General features: G+C 44.9%; 1 protein-coding gene across 1 annotated transcript in view; it reads right to left on the bottom strand.

Annotated features, from left to right (window-relative positions):
* Positions 1–15,176, bottom strand: part of LOC139537579 (protein turtle homolog B-like) — a 222,736-nt gene that overhangs the window by 146,161 nt on the left and 61,399 nt on the right. Inside the window, exon 3 of the mRNA XM_071339056.1 lies at positions 1,781–1,927. Within this exon, the coding sequence (XP_071195157.1) occupies positions 1,781–1,927 (147 nt within the window). The remainder of the gene's footprint in view (positions 1–1,780; positions 1,928–15,176) is intronic.

A 15,176-nucleotide genomic window follows, 5' to 3' on the forward strand; every position in this document is an offset into this window, starting at 1 on the left:
GTATGCTCCCTCTAATTCTATTTTTCTCTCTTCTCTTGTAGGATCTGGCCTGATGACTCCTTGCTGTCCCCAGTCCACCTGGTCATGCTGCTGCTCCAGTTTTAACTGTTCTGCCTGCGGCTATGGAACCCTGATCTGTTCACCGGACGTGCTACTTTGTCCCGGACCTGCTGTTTTCGACTCTCTCTCTCTACCGCACCTGCTGTCTCAAACTCTGAATGATCGGCTATGAAAAGTCAACTGACATTTACTCCTGAGGTGCTGACCAGTTGCACCCTCTACAACCACTGTAATTATTATTATTTTACCAGGCTGGTCATCTATGAACGTTTGAACATCTTGGCCATGTACTGTTATAATCTCTACCCGGCACAGCCAGAAGAGGACTGGCCAACCCTCAGAGCCTGGTTTCTCTCTAGGTTTTTCCTAGCCACCGTGCTTGCTCTTTGGGGTTTTAGGCTGGGTTTCTGTATAGCACTTTGTGACATCGGCTGATGTAAAAAGGGCTTTATAAATACATTTGATTGATTGATTGATATTCACCTTTCAGCAGGACAATAACCTTAAACACAAGGCCAAATATACACTAGAGTTGCTTACCAAGACGACATTGAATGTTCCTGAGTGGCCTAGTTACAGTTTGGAGTTAAATTGGCTTGAAAATCTATGGCAAAACTTGAAAATGTCTGTCTAGCAATGATCAACAACCAACTTGACAGAGTTTGAATAATTTTAAATAGAATAATGTGCAAATATTGTAGAATCCAGGTGTGCAAAGCTCTTAGAGACTTACCCAGATAGACTCACAGCTGTAATCGCTGCCAAAGGTGATGCTAACATGTATTGACTCAGGGGTGTGAATACTTACGTAAATGATATATTTCTGTATTTCTAAAAACATGTTTCCACTTCGTCATTTTGGGGTATTTTGTGTAGATGGGTGAGAAAAAATTATATTGAATCCATTTTGAAATCAGGCTGTAACTCAACAAAATGTGGAATAAGTCAAGGGATATGAATACTTTCTGAAGGCACCGTATCTCAGCAACCCAGCTACCATGTATGATTAAGTAGAACTCTAAATCTAGCCCATGTCAGACGTCTTCCCAAGTCGAATATGTATTTCAAATATGTCACATACTTAAGGTGGACTTGAACCAATGGAGTCCAAAAAGTGCAAACTCTTCATGCCAGGCAAGTTTCTCAAACAGTATTTGGAATAAGTATACAACCCAGGCCTGTCCTACACAAAACATCCACCACAAGAGAGTAAATCTACTCTGTAGACAAAACAGAATCAATTGTACCAAATCAAACCATCCACCCAAAACAACAGAATCGCCTTCATCAAAGACCCATTGACGAAGCCAAACTGACTTGCTATGTTGATAACTAAGGTCTCATTATAGGACATTCAACCCAACCACAGCAGTAAGGGCTGGGGTGTCCAGTCAGCAGACAGCTGCTGCAATGAATCCATTTCAGTTAGTCTAGCAGAGGCGTGACAGTTGGACAGTGGTAGAGCGGAGGGACCTGGGGCCTAAATGACTGGCTCCTCTCCAGAGCTCTGGGTAAGTCATACAGCGCTGATGACACTGAGCTAATGTGCTGCGACCAGGGACCGGGGGAGGCTGCGTGTCTGTCTGAGGTGTCTGTTAACACAGCGACAGGTGTCTGTGTGTGTGTGTGGAGGGGTGGGCGTGCAATTGTGTGTATGAGAGAGTGATGGACTGTGTGCGTGTGTGTGTGCGTGTGTGCCTGTGACGTCCACCTAACTCACCATTTACTGTGAGGTGCACCCAGCTGCCGTTGTGAAAGGTGTTGTACTGCTGCTCCAACATCAGGACCTTACACTCATACCAGCCCTGGTCGTCTGAGCGCACATTCTCAATCCGCAGAGAAGATTTGCCGTGCAGACTGGCTCGGCCTGGGGGAGGGATAGGAAGGAAGGGGAGAGAGATTAATAACAGTGGTCAAACCAGGAAACATTGTATTCAGTACGTTATAATCAATAGTACACTCTTAGGAAAAAAGGTGTTATCTCGAACCTAAAAGGATTCTGAGGCTGTCCCCATAGGATAACCTTTTGAAGAAACCTTTCTGGTTCCAGGTAGAACCCTTTTGGTTCCAAGTAGATCCGTTTGGGTTCCGTTTGGGAACCCTTTCCTCAGACGGTTCTACATGACACCCAAAAGGGTTCTACCTGCAACCAAAACGGTTTTTACCTGGAACCAAAAGGGGTTCTCCTATGAAGAACACTTTTAGAACACTTTTTTCTAAGAGTGTATATAATCCTCCCTCTACTGTATCATATAGACCAGGTTTTCCGAACCACCGGGCCCGGACCTGTACTTTTTTTTCTTCTTTCTAGGGCACGGGATGGGTATTCCATTAACTCCATTCACTTCCATTAGTCTGTGAGCAAGTCTGAGAGCCAGTAGCTCATATCTTACTCCCTGAAGCATTTTTGTGAAAAAAGTAATTACCCATAACATATGCTGATTGGATGGACTGGACACGAATCAAGTCTCAAACATTATTACAGTAGCCACATAACACTGTACTTACAGGAGCAAGCTTACATGGACATGATATGCAATAATAATATCCATTTTAGCACATTGACTAACCACGATTTACATGACAAGTTTGAACAGAAGTGAGGTGAGTAAATAGCCTATGGTCAAATAACTACAGTAGGCTAATAACAAATGCCTCTTGTTTCTTTAGCTAGCTAGCATCAGGGATAGCTCCCAGGGATCCAAGAATGGTGAGTTGAAATGGTTTTAGTATTCTCCCCAAGTGACATTTGCTTGCTAAATAGCAATTCAATTTGCATGCCAAATGAAAAGAAGGGACCCTGTATATACTGTTGTGCTCTACAAAATCTGAAGAAATACCGGTAAGTTAGATGTGCTTGTTTTATTTTGGGTGGCAGGCGTGCCGAGTGCCATTCCTAACTCTTCCAAACACCCTACCAGACGCATAGAAATGGAGCACAGAAACATGAGAGCCTACCAAATTTGAATCCATCATAAAACTAAGACTACAGGGGTTGTGTAGCAGCCCAGTGTCACAGCAGCTTTCACTCTTTACAGGTCAAGCAGTGAAAGGGGGGGTATTTATGATTTTGCTCTTGGCAATCTGGCAACCCCTCATAACAGATGGCGGCCGACGATATGGGCTAAACAAAGGGCTTTGAAGGCACAATGACACACAACATCAACATTATCAAAGCCCTCCACGGCTCATTACGCGCTCCCCAGAGTCAATGTTTTTGAGTGACTTCCGTTATGTAACATATGTTATATGAGGGCAAATAGAAAATAACTATTAATAGGACAACTGTGACTTTATTCCTAGCCTGTGTGCAAATGTGCAGGTCTGTTTCTATTCATCTGCTTTTGTCATCATAACGCCATGTGTCCATCTGTACTCATCTCTGTCTATCAGTGTATGTACAGTGCCTTTAACTTTTTCCACATTTTGTTTTTCGTTACAGCCTTATTCTAAAAAGGATTAAATAAATAAAAATCCTCAGCACTCGAAATTCAATTAAAGTAAATTCAATTGATTGGACATGATTTGGAAAGGCACACACCTGTCTATATAAGGTTCCACAGTTGACAGTGCATGTCATTGCAAAAACCAAGCCATGAGGTCGAAGGAATTGTCCATAGAGCTGCGAGACAGGATTGTGTCGAGTCACAGATCGGGGGAAGGGTATCAAAACATTTCTGCAGCATTGAAGGTCCCCAAGAACACAGTGGCATCCATTCTTAAATGGAAGAAGTTTGGAACCACCAAGACTCTTCCTAGAGCTGGCCTCACGGCCAAACTGAGAAAGCGAGGGAGAAGTGCCTTGGTCAGGGAGGTGACCAAGAAGCCGATGGTCACTCTAGAGTTCCTCTGTGGAGATGGGAGTACCTTCCAGAAGGACAACCATCTCTGCAGCACTCCACTAATCAGGCCTTTATGGTAGAGTGGCCAGATGGAAGCCACTCCTCAGTAAAAGGCACATGACAGCCCGCTTGGAGTTTGCCCCTAAAAGGCCCCTAAGGGACTCTCAGGCCAAGAGAAACAAGATTAGGTAAATTTACTGAAGAAAATGTGTATGCTTGCTTCAGCTGAATAATAAGATTTGTAGCCTACCATAGCCATTTGATCTTTGATATATTAAATGAGTGAATTCTTTCAAAAGGCATAAAACCAAGATTGAACTCTTTGGCCTGAATGACAAGTGTCACGTCTGGAGGAAACCTGGCACCATCCCTACGGTGAAGCATGGTGGTGGCAGCATCATGCTGTGGGGATGTTTTTCAGCGGCAGGGACTGGGAGACTAGTCAGGATTGAGGGAAAGATGAACGGAGCAAAGTACAGCGAGATCCTTGATGAAAACCTGCTCCAGAGCACTCAGGACCTCAGATTGGGGCGAAAGTTCACCTTCCAACAGGATAATGACCCTAAGCACACAGCCAGCACAACGCAGGAGTGGCTTCGGGACAAGTCTTTGAATGTCCTTGAGTGGCCTAGCCAGAGCACGGACTTGAACCCGATCAAACATCTCTGAAGAGACCTGAAAATAGCTGTGCAGCGAAAATCCCATTCCAACCTGACAGAGCTTGAGAGGATCTACAGAGAAGAATGGTAAGAACTCCCCAAATACAGGTGTGCCAAGCGTCATACCCCAGAAGACTCAAGGCTGTAATCGCTGCCAAAGGTGCTTCAACAAAGTACTGAGTAAAGGGTCTGAATACTTATGTAAATGTGATATTTCAGTTTTGCTTTGTCATTATGGGGTATTGTGTGTAGATTGAGGGAAAAAAACGATTTAAACAATTTTAGAATAAGGTTGTAATCTAACAAAATGTGGAAAAAGTTAAGGGGTCTGAATACTTTCTGAAGCCACTGTACATGCATATGTGTTTATATCTGAATATACTGTTTGTCTGAATGTCTATATCGGTGTTTCTTTATTTTTTTGTATGTACCAATGCTTTATATATACACTAGATGACTGTGTTGAATCCATCGTGCCTCCATCTTGGCACTCCCCCACCCTTGTAAAAAAATATTTTGGAAGGTATAGAAATGCATTTATACATGTCTACATTACTTTTTTTACACATTTATTATATTACAGACACCTTAATGCATACTTTGAAATTATATTATGTGAGCTAAACATAAAAATTATACATAAAAAGTATATAAGAAATTGTTAAATACATACATATGGAGGACTGATCCTACAACCGGTGGCTTCAAAGTCTCTCAATGGCCAATACATAGAACCAGTAATCCAGGTTTTATATACATAATTGGTGTGTAGAGGTAGGGCAGCAGCATGAAGCCTCAGGTCTAGAGTACCACTCAAGTCAGACCTCTTCTCTGAGCTAATGATGACACAAGTCCAGCTGTTACACTTGTCCCTCCTTTCCCGCTTCTCCTCTCATTCCTCAAATTACCTCATACCTGTCAGTGCATGTCAGACTGTCACACCTAGTTATTGTCATATCAAATCAAATGGGGTGATATCGTGAGAGGAGCCATCTACAATTCACACTAGCTCCAACGCAAACCTGAGAGGTTCCTAATAAGTTCTGCTAAACTTTGACAGAAGGGCAATGTGGATGTTGTCGCTTTGAGGAACTTATGCAACTCTAGTCTTTTTTGAGCCTTACTTGGAGATTCTCCTCATTGATATTGGAGCGTGGCTATGGTTGCGGGTTGGCTCTCACACTGGAGCGAATATTGGAGATCAGTGTTGGAGATCTATACTTCAGAAGGATAACTGGGCCGCAGCCTGCCTGGCCAATAGAAAGGAAGGATTGCTTTAAAAGTCAGCTATATTTTTTATCTGGGTGATTAAGTGGGGATGGGAGAGAGGAGGGAAACTACGCGGACATGGAGGTTGAAGATAGTACCAAAGTTGTGGGACATGCTGGAAGTGTAGGTACAGGTAAATACAGTCCTCTACTCGGTGGACCTTACATTATATTTAAGTCATTTAGCAGACGCTCTTATCCAGAGCGACTTACAAATTGGTGCATTCACCTTATGACATCCAGTGGAACAGCCACTTTACAATAGTGCATCTAAATCTTTTAAGGGGGGGGGGGGGGGGGTGAGAAGGATTACTTTATCCTATCCTAGGTATTCCTTAAAGAGGTGGGGTTTCAGGTGTCTCCGGAAGGTGGTGATTGACTCCGCTGTCCTGGCGTCGTGAGGGAGTTTGTTCCACCATTGGGGGGCCAGAGCAGCGAACAGTTTTGACTGGGCTGAGCGGGAACTGTACTTCCTCAGTGGTAGGGAGGCGAGCAGGCCAGAGGTGGATGAACGCAGTGCCCTTGTTTGGGTGTAGGGCCTGATCAGAGCCTGGAGGTACTGAGGTGCCGTTCCCCTCACAGCTCCGTAGGCAAGCACCATGGTCTTGTAGCGGATGCGAGCTTCAACTGGAAGCCAGTGGAGAGAGCGGAGGAGCGGGGTGACGTGAGAGAACTTGGGAAGGTTGAACACCAGACGGGCTGCGGCGTTCTGGATGAGTTGTAGGGGTTTAATGGCACAGGCAGGGAGCCCAGCCAACAGCGAGTTGCAGTAATCCAGACGGGAGATGACAAGTGCCTGGATTAGGACCTGCGCCGCTTCCTGTGTGAGGCAGGGTCGTACTCTGCGGATGTTGTAGAGCATGAACCTACAGGAACGGGCCACCGCCTTGATGTTAGTTGAGAACGACAGGGTGTTGTCCAGGATCACGCCAAGGTTCTTAGCGCTCTGGGAGGAGGACACAATGGAGTTGTCAACCGTGATGGCGAGATCATGGAACGGGCAGTCCTTCCCCGGGAGGAAGAGCAGCTCTGTCTTGCCGAGGTTCAGCTTGAGGTGGTGATCCGTCATCCACACTGATATGTCTGCCAGACATGCAGAGATGCGATTCGCCACCTGGTCATCAGAAGGGGTATCTTTGCCACAGTTAATGTAACCGTTACTGTGGCTCTTTTTGTTTGAAACAAGTGTAACACAATCTTTTGGTTTCAGAAAAAATGCCTGATCCAACGCTGAGTGCTTGTTTCTATAGAAACACAGGGCATAGGGAGAGAAATCCGGTTTGGCTTGGTATTAGGGCAAGTGTAAGGAAAGTCATCAGTTTGGGGATCCCATTGATATTCTGAGAGACCAGGGACAATGTTTCTCTAAGGTTGCCATGTGCAATCTTCGACAGCAATGTTCTCAGGAATTGCAAGGGGATGAATGTTGGAATATTCCATATGTTGGGTTATTTTGGGTGATCTCGTATGCCTGCTACATTGACCATCAGCAACGACAATGAGACCCTTTAAAGCGATCTTAATCTATTTGCAGTCAAAGGTAGGCAGACTGTTTTTCTAGCACAAACTGGAATATGTTCCGGGATTCTTCCAATGGCATTCAGGAGTACACCACATCAGTCACTGGCTTCATCAATAAGTGCATTGATGACATCGTCCCCATAGTGACCGTTTGTACATACCCCAACTAGATGCCATAGATTACAGGCAACATCCGCACTGTGCTAAAGGGTAGAGCTGCCGCTTTCAAGGAGTGGGACTCTAACCCGAAATCTTATAAGAAATCCCGCTATGCCCTTCAACGAACCATCAAACAGGCAAAGCGTCAATACAGGACTAAGATTTAATCGTACTACACCGGATCCGACGCTCGTCGGATGTGGCAGGGCTTGCAAACTATTATAGACTACAAAGGGAAGCACAGCCGAGAGCTGCCCAGTGACACGAGCCTACCAGACGAGCTAAATTACTTCTATGCTCGCTTCAAGGCAAGTAAGACTGAAGCATGCACGAGAGCATCAGCTGTTCCGGACGACTGTGTGATCACGTTCTCCGTAGCTGATGTGAGTAAGACCTTTAAACAGGTCAACATTCACAAGGCCACAGGGCCAGACGGATTACCAGGACGTGTACTCCGTGCATGCGCTGACCAACTGGCTAATGTCTTCACTGACATTTTCAACCTGTCCCTGACTGAGTCTGTAATACCAACATGTTTCAAACAGACCACCATAGTCCCTGTGCCCAAGAATACTAAGGTAACCTGCCTAAACGAATACCGACCCGTAGCACTCACGTCTGTAGCCATGAAGTGCTATGAAAGGCTGGTCATGGCTCACATCAACACCATTATCCCAGAAACCCTATACCTACTCCAACTTGCATACCGCACCAACAGATCCACAGATTTTGCACTCAACACTGCCCTTTCCCACCTGGACAAAATAAACACTTATGTGAGAATGCTATTCATTGACTACAACACCATAGTACCCTCAAAGCTCATCACTAAGCTAAGGACCCTGGGACTAAACACCTCCCTCTGCAACTGGATCCTGGACTTCCTGACAAGCCGCCCCCAGGTGGTAATGGTAGGTAACAACACAGCCGTCAAGCTGATCCTCAACACAGGGGCCACTCAGGGGTGCGTGCTCAGTCCCCTCCTGCACTCCCTGTTCACTCATGACTGCATGGCCAGGCACGACTCCAACACCATCATCAAGTTTGCAGATGACACAACAGCGATAGGCCTGATCACCAACAATGATGAGACAGCCTATAGGGAGGAGGTCAGAGACCTGGCCGTGTGGTGCCAGGACAACAACCTCTCCCTCAACATGATCAAGACAAAGGAGATGATTGTGGACTACAGGAAAAGGAGGACCGAGCACGCCCCCATTCTCATCAACGGGCTGCAGTGGAGCAGGTTGAGAACTTAAAGTTCCTTGGTGTCCACATAACCAACAAACTATCATGGTCCAAACACACTAAGACAGTCGTGAAGAGGGCATAACAAAGCCTATTCCCCCTCAGGAGACTGAAAGGATTTGGCAAGAGTCCTCAGATCTTCAAAAGATTCTACAGCTGTACCATCGAGAGCATCCTGACTAGTTGCAACTGCTCGGCCTCCGACCGCAACGCACTACAGAGGGTAGTGCGTACGGCCCAGTACATCACTGGGGCCAAGCTTCCCACCATCCAGGACCTCTATACCAGGTGGTGTCAGAGGAAGGCCCTAAAAATTGTCTAAGACCCCAGCTACCCTAGTCATACACTGTTCTCTCTGCTACCGCACGGCAAGCAGTACCGGAGCGCCAAGTCTAGGTCCAAAAGGCTTCTTGGTCCAAAACAGCTTCTACCCCCAAGCCATAAGACTCCTAAACAGCTAATCAAACGGCTACCCAGACCCCTCTTTTACGCTACTGCTACTCTCTGTTTATTATCTATGCACGGTCACTTTAACTCTACATGTACATATTACCTCAATGACCTCGACTAACCGGTGCCCCCGCACATTGACTCGGTACCCCTGTATATAGCCTCGCTATTGTTATATTACTGCTGCTTTTAATTATTTGTTACTCTTATTTTCTATTTATTTAATTTTTTTAGTTACTTATCTATTTTTTACTTAACACGTTTTTCTTCTTAACTTCTTAAAGCATTGTTGGGCTTGTAAGTAAGCATTTCACTGTAAGGTCTACTACACCTGTTGTATTCGGCACATGTGACAAATACAATTTGATTTGATGTATGTAAAGGGTTTCTTCCTGGGGTGAAGGAGAGGACCAAAATGCAGCGTAGCCAGTGCTCAACATGTTTAATTATAAGAACAAGTGAACACTACAAACAACTTACAAAATAACAAACGTGCAAAACCGATACAGACCTATCTGGTGCAGAACACAAACACAGAGACAGGTAACAAACACCCACAAAAGCCTACTGCCTATGGCTACCTTAAATATGGCTCCCAATCAGAGACAAATGAATGACAGCTGTCTCTGATTGAGACCCAATCTAGGCAGCCATAGACATAACTAGACAACCTAACAAACACTATCCCATACACATACAACACCCATAGACTAACCAAACACACACAACATACAATGCCCACCCCAACTCACGCCCTGACCAACTAAACATAATCAAAATAACATAAAAATAGGTCAGGAACGTGACAATGTATCATATTCTCTATGAAGACAGTTAAATGCAGACCCAAGTCAATGGTGTTTGAACTGAGGTCTCATTTAGGCCCAGAATGTGGTGTATGACAGACTCTTTGTAGCTCCTAATGGAACAAGCCAAACACCATAGATGAATGTTCCTCTCTCAGACAAAGTGGAAATGCCTTCCTGCCAATACACAAAGCCTTTTCATTGGCTTGGGGTGGCTAGACGGCACGGCACCGAAACAAAGATGCACCCTGTTGGCACGACAGACGGAGGGCCGCCCTTCGCCCAGAGGAAGCAGTGCCCCCTCAGTGCCCTCCATGGTGAAAAAAGCAGCAGTCCAATCTACAATGGGCACAACTCAGACCTCTGTGTGAACAAGAAGTGCTATTGATTCCTAGCCTTGACGCTGACCCTCATTCTGTTCCAGCGCTGTTCCATCCTCACTATGTTCCATTGTAACTCACAGTAGAGGAAAGCAGAAGTCAGTTAGCGACGACTAGAGCTTCGGATCCAGCAGTAGCATTAATTGAAAAGGGCCCCTGTTCAGTAGCTACTGCAGCGCAGCAGGGAAAAATTGGCTATAGTTTAAAGCACGGGTTGTCAATCTCTGTGAGGATTGTCAAATGTAATTTGTACCGGGGTGCGAGGAGCTGTCTAAAAACAGCAACAGGGAAGATTGTAGAGGAGATGCATAAATCCTTTGAAAGATATTCCAACAAATAAAAAACCGCCTACCATCTAGATATAATGGCTGGAAGCTATTTTAGAAGATTGAAAATGTTCTACCACCTTCAATTATTTGTCTCTTGATGCACTAAAACACTGTCCATATGATTTGCGTCTTTGATCCAGTAAAATGTTTTTAATCACAATCAATTGGGGAATGTATCACTTCGATGCCATTTAGCCATATAATAATTATGTTGACTATTGTTCTCTAAATGGTGATTTACACTGAACAAAATTATAAAAACAACATGCAAAGTGTTGGCCCCATGTTTCATGAGCTGAAATAAAATATTAAAGAAACTGTCCATACTTCACCCATTGAGCATGTTTCTGATGTTATGGATCTACGTGTACGACAGCATGTTCCAGTTCCCGCCAATATCCAGCAACTTTGCACAGACATTGAAAAGGAGTGGGACAACATTCCACAGGCCACAATTAACAGACTGACTAACTCTATGCGAAGGAGATGTGTCACGCTCCACGAGACAAATGGTGGTCACACCAGATACTGACTGGTTTTCTGATCCACGCCATTACTTTTTTTTAAAGGTATCTGTCACCAACAGATGCATATCTGTATTCCCAGTCATGTGAAATCCATAGATTAGGGCCTAATGAATTTACTTCAATTGAATGATTTCCTTGTATGAACTGTAACTAAATAAAATCTTAGAAATTGTTGCATGTTGCGTTTATATATTTTTTCAGTATAGTTTGCAGCTTCAACCTAATCAAATAGTCAGCAATACATAAAGAGGCATACTTTGTCCCCAGTGTCCCTGTTGTAGATTCCGATGTAACCTAACCGACAGAACTGCTCAGACTTTGGCCTGATGTAGAAATCCTCAACCGCTCTCATTAACATTTACTGTGAGGACAACCATTAAAATAGCATATCCTGCCCCTGGCGACGTCTGATAAACTATGAGGTTTCATTTTAGCTTTTCTAAAACGGACATGCTCAGTAAATTACCACACGCCCTTTCTGTCTTTGCTCCGTATCAATGCTGTAATGTTCCAATCGCCCAGATGAAGAAGACAAAAACATATGGTCCGACACACTTTTGACCCATCACCTCTACCGTTACGCACTTCTGGTCTGGAGGCCTTTCAACTTCTGCTCCTGTTTGAAGTGCAATGGTATACCACCTGGGTGGGTATTCTCCCCCAACCGATTGTCCACAGCTTATTGAAGTCAGCAGAGCTATTCTGAGAGGTAGTCTGTCCTTTTCCCAAAGGTCAGTGATTGTCTAAAGGCCATTGCTGAGTTTCATGTGCTTAATACAAATATATTAAAATATAAATACCATTGTCTCATCGTTGTTCCAAGATGGCTTAGCAGTTCAGACGTCATTTTTGTCCTCGTACTGTCTTGTCCTGTATATATATATATTTACACCTTCTTCGCATATCTTTTATATATTTTATTATCCAAGAACTCAACTACAAAAGCTTTCCTGCAAAAGCTTTCCTGCAACCCGCCTCACCAATTACAACAAAAAAAAGTATTATTTACCTCAAATCTGAAAATCCACAGTGGAAGCTAACCAGGGGCTAATCAGAAGTTAGCCAGAAAGCTAACCAGAAGCTAGCCGAAAGCTAATCTGAAGCTGCTCAGAAGTTAGCCGGTTTGCTGGCTAGCGTTGGTGTTTCAGCTGCCCACGTTTTGTGGTCATCAGCTATTCCTTTAGCTCGATAATCTACCGGCACTTTTGTGCAACGCGACTTGGACCGGAGCATACCGGGCCTTTTTTTCTCTCAGTTTCCCCGGATTTCAGCCGCAGGCTCTGGACATTTGCACCTTGATTTCGCAGCTAGCTAGCACCGTGTGACTATTGGCTTACGTCGATCCCGGAGCAAACTTAAATTATTCCGGAGCTAGCCAGCTGAGGAGTTCCATCAGCCATTCCTGGGCTACAGTCACCTATCCGGCCCCGTTTTTTTTTTTTTTCTTTTCCTGCAGATACGGAGCCCCACCGGGCCTTCACGACTGACTGCCGACGTTATCTGCCCGAGGGAGTTATCCAACTGGCACCTCCGTCGCGACGTTACCTGAACGCTCATCTGGGGCCCGCTAATCGTTAGCTGTCTTATCGGCTGCTATCTGAATAAGTATATCGGACAATTTTTTTTCTTGGGTCACTATATCTATTTTGCCAATTGGATTGATCCCCTCTACAAGACACGGAACCCCACTAAACTACCGACGGAAACGCACGAGGTGTCTAAAAATAGACCTCCATCCTATGCTATCTTGCTACCGATAGCCATCTACCCGGCCAGCTGTCTGGATCGCCGTGACCCCAACCAACCTCTACTCACTGGACCCTTATTGATCACTCGATTAAGCATGCCTCTCCTTAATGTAAATATGCCTTGTCCATTGCTGTTCTGGTTAGTGTTTATTGGCTTATTTCACTGTAGGGCCTCTAGCCCTGCTCACTATACCATATCCAACCTTTCAGTTCCACCACCCACATATGCGATGACATCACCTGGTTTCAATGATGTTTCTAGAGACAATATCTCTCTCATCATCACTCAATACCTAGGTTTACCTCCACTGTATTCACATCCTACCATACCTTTGTCTGTACATTATTCCTTGAAGCAATTTTATCGCCCCCAGAAATGTCCTTTTACTCTCTGTTCTAGACGTTCTAGACGACCAATTCTCATAGCTTTTAGCCGTACCCTTATCCTACTCCTCCTCTGTTCCTCTGGTGATGTAGAGGTGAATCCAGGCCCTGCAGTACCTAGCTCCACTCCTATTCCCCAGGCGCTCTCTTTTGATGACTTCTGTAACCGTAATAGCCTTGGTTTCATGCATGTTAACATTAGAAGCCTCCTCCCTAAGTTTGTTTTGTTCACTGCTTTAGCACACTCTGCCAACCCGGATGTTTTAGCCGTGTCTGAATCCTGGCTTAGAAAGACCACCAAAAATTCTGACATTTTCATCCCCAACTACAAGATTTTCAGACAAGATAGAACGGCCAAAGGGGGCGGTGTTGCAATCTACTGCAAAGATTGCCTGCAGAGTTCTGTTTTACTATCCAGGTCTGTTCCCAAACAATTTGAACTTCTACTTTTAAAAATCCACCAAACAAGTCTCTCACCGTTGCCGCCTGCTATAGACCACCCTCTGCCCCCAGCTGTGCTCTGGACACCATATGTGAACTGATTGCCCCCCATCTATCTTCAGAGCTCGTGCTGCTAGGCGACCTAAATTGGAACATGCTTAACACCCCAGCCATCCTACAATCTAAGCTTGATGCCCTCAATCTCACACAAATTATCAATGAACCTACCAGGTACCACCCCAATTCCGTAAACACGGGTACCCTCATAGATATCATCCTAACCAACTTGCCCTCCAAATACACCTCTGCTGTTTTCAACCAAGATCTCAGCGATCACTGCCTCATTGCCTGCATCCGTAATGGGTCAGCGGTCAAACGACCTCCACTCATCACTGTCAAACGCTCCCTGAAACACTTCAGCGAGCAGGCCTTTCTAATCGACCTGGCCGAGGTATCCTGGAAGGATATTGATCTCATCCCGTCAGTAGAGGATGCCTGGATATTTTTTTTAAATGCCTTCCTCACCATCTTGAATAAGCATGCCCCATTCAAGAAATTTAGAACCAGGAACAGATATAGCCCTTGGTTCTCTCCTGACCTGACTGCCCTTAACCAACAGAAAAACATCCTATGGCGTTCTGCATTAGCATCGAACAGCCCCCGTGATATGCAACTTTTCAGGGAAGCTAGAAACCAATATACACAGGCAGTTAGAAAAGCCAAGGCTAGCTTTTTCAAGCAGAAATTTGCTTCCTGCAACACAAATTCAAAAAAGTTCTGGGACACTGTAAAGTCCATGGAGAATAAGAACACCTCCTCCCAGCTTCCAACTGCACTGAAGATAGGAAACACTGTCACCACCGACAAATCCACTATAATTGAGAATTTCAATAAGCATTTTTCTACGGCTGGCCATGCTTTCCACCTGGCTACCCCTACCCCGGTCAACAGCACTGCCCTCCCCTCTGCTACTCGCCCAAGCCTTCCCCATTTCTCTTTCTCCCAAATACAGTCAGCTGATGTTCTGAAAGAGCTGCAAAATCTGGACCCTTACAAATCAGCCGGGCTAGATAATCTGTACCCTTTCTTTCTAAAACTATCTGCTGAAATTGTTGCCACCCCTATTACTAGCCTTTTCAACCTCTCTTTCGTGTTGTCTGAGATTCCCAAAGATTGGAAAGCAGCTGCGGTTATCCCCCTCTTCAAAGGGGGGGACACTCTTGACCCTAACAGCTACAGACCTATATCTATCCTACCCTGCCTTTCTAAGGTCTTCGAAAGCCAAGTCAACAAACAGATTACCGACCATTTCGAATCCCACCATACCTTCTCCACTATGCAATCTGGTTTCAGA

This window comes from Salvelinus alpinus, chromosome 13 (genome assembly GCF_045679555.1).
Source record: "Salvelinus alpinus chromosome 13, SLU_Salpinus.1, whole genome shotgun sequence".
NCBI classification, from domain to species: domain Eukaryota; kingdom Metazoa; phylum Chordata; class Actinopteri; order Salmoniformes; family Salmonidae; genus Salvelinus; species Salvelinus alpinus.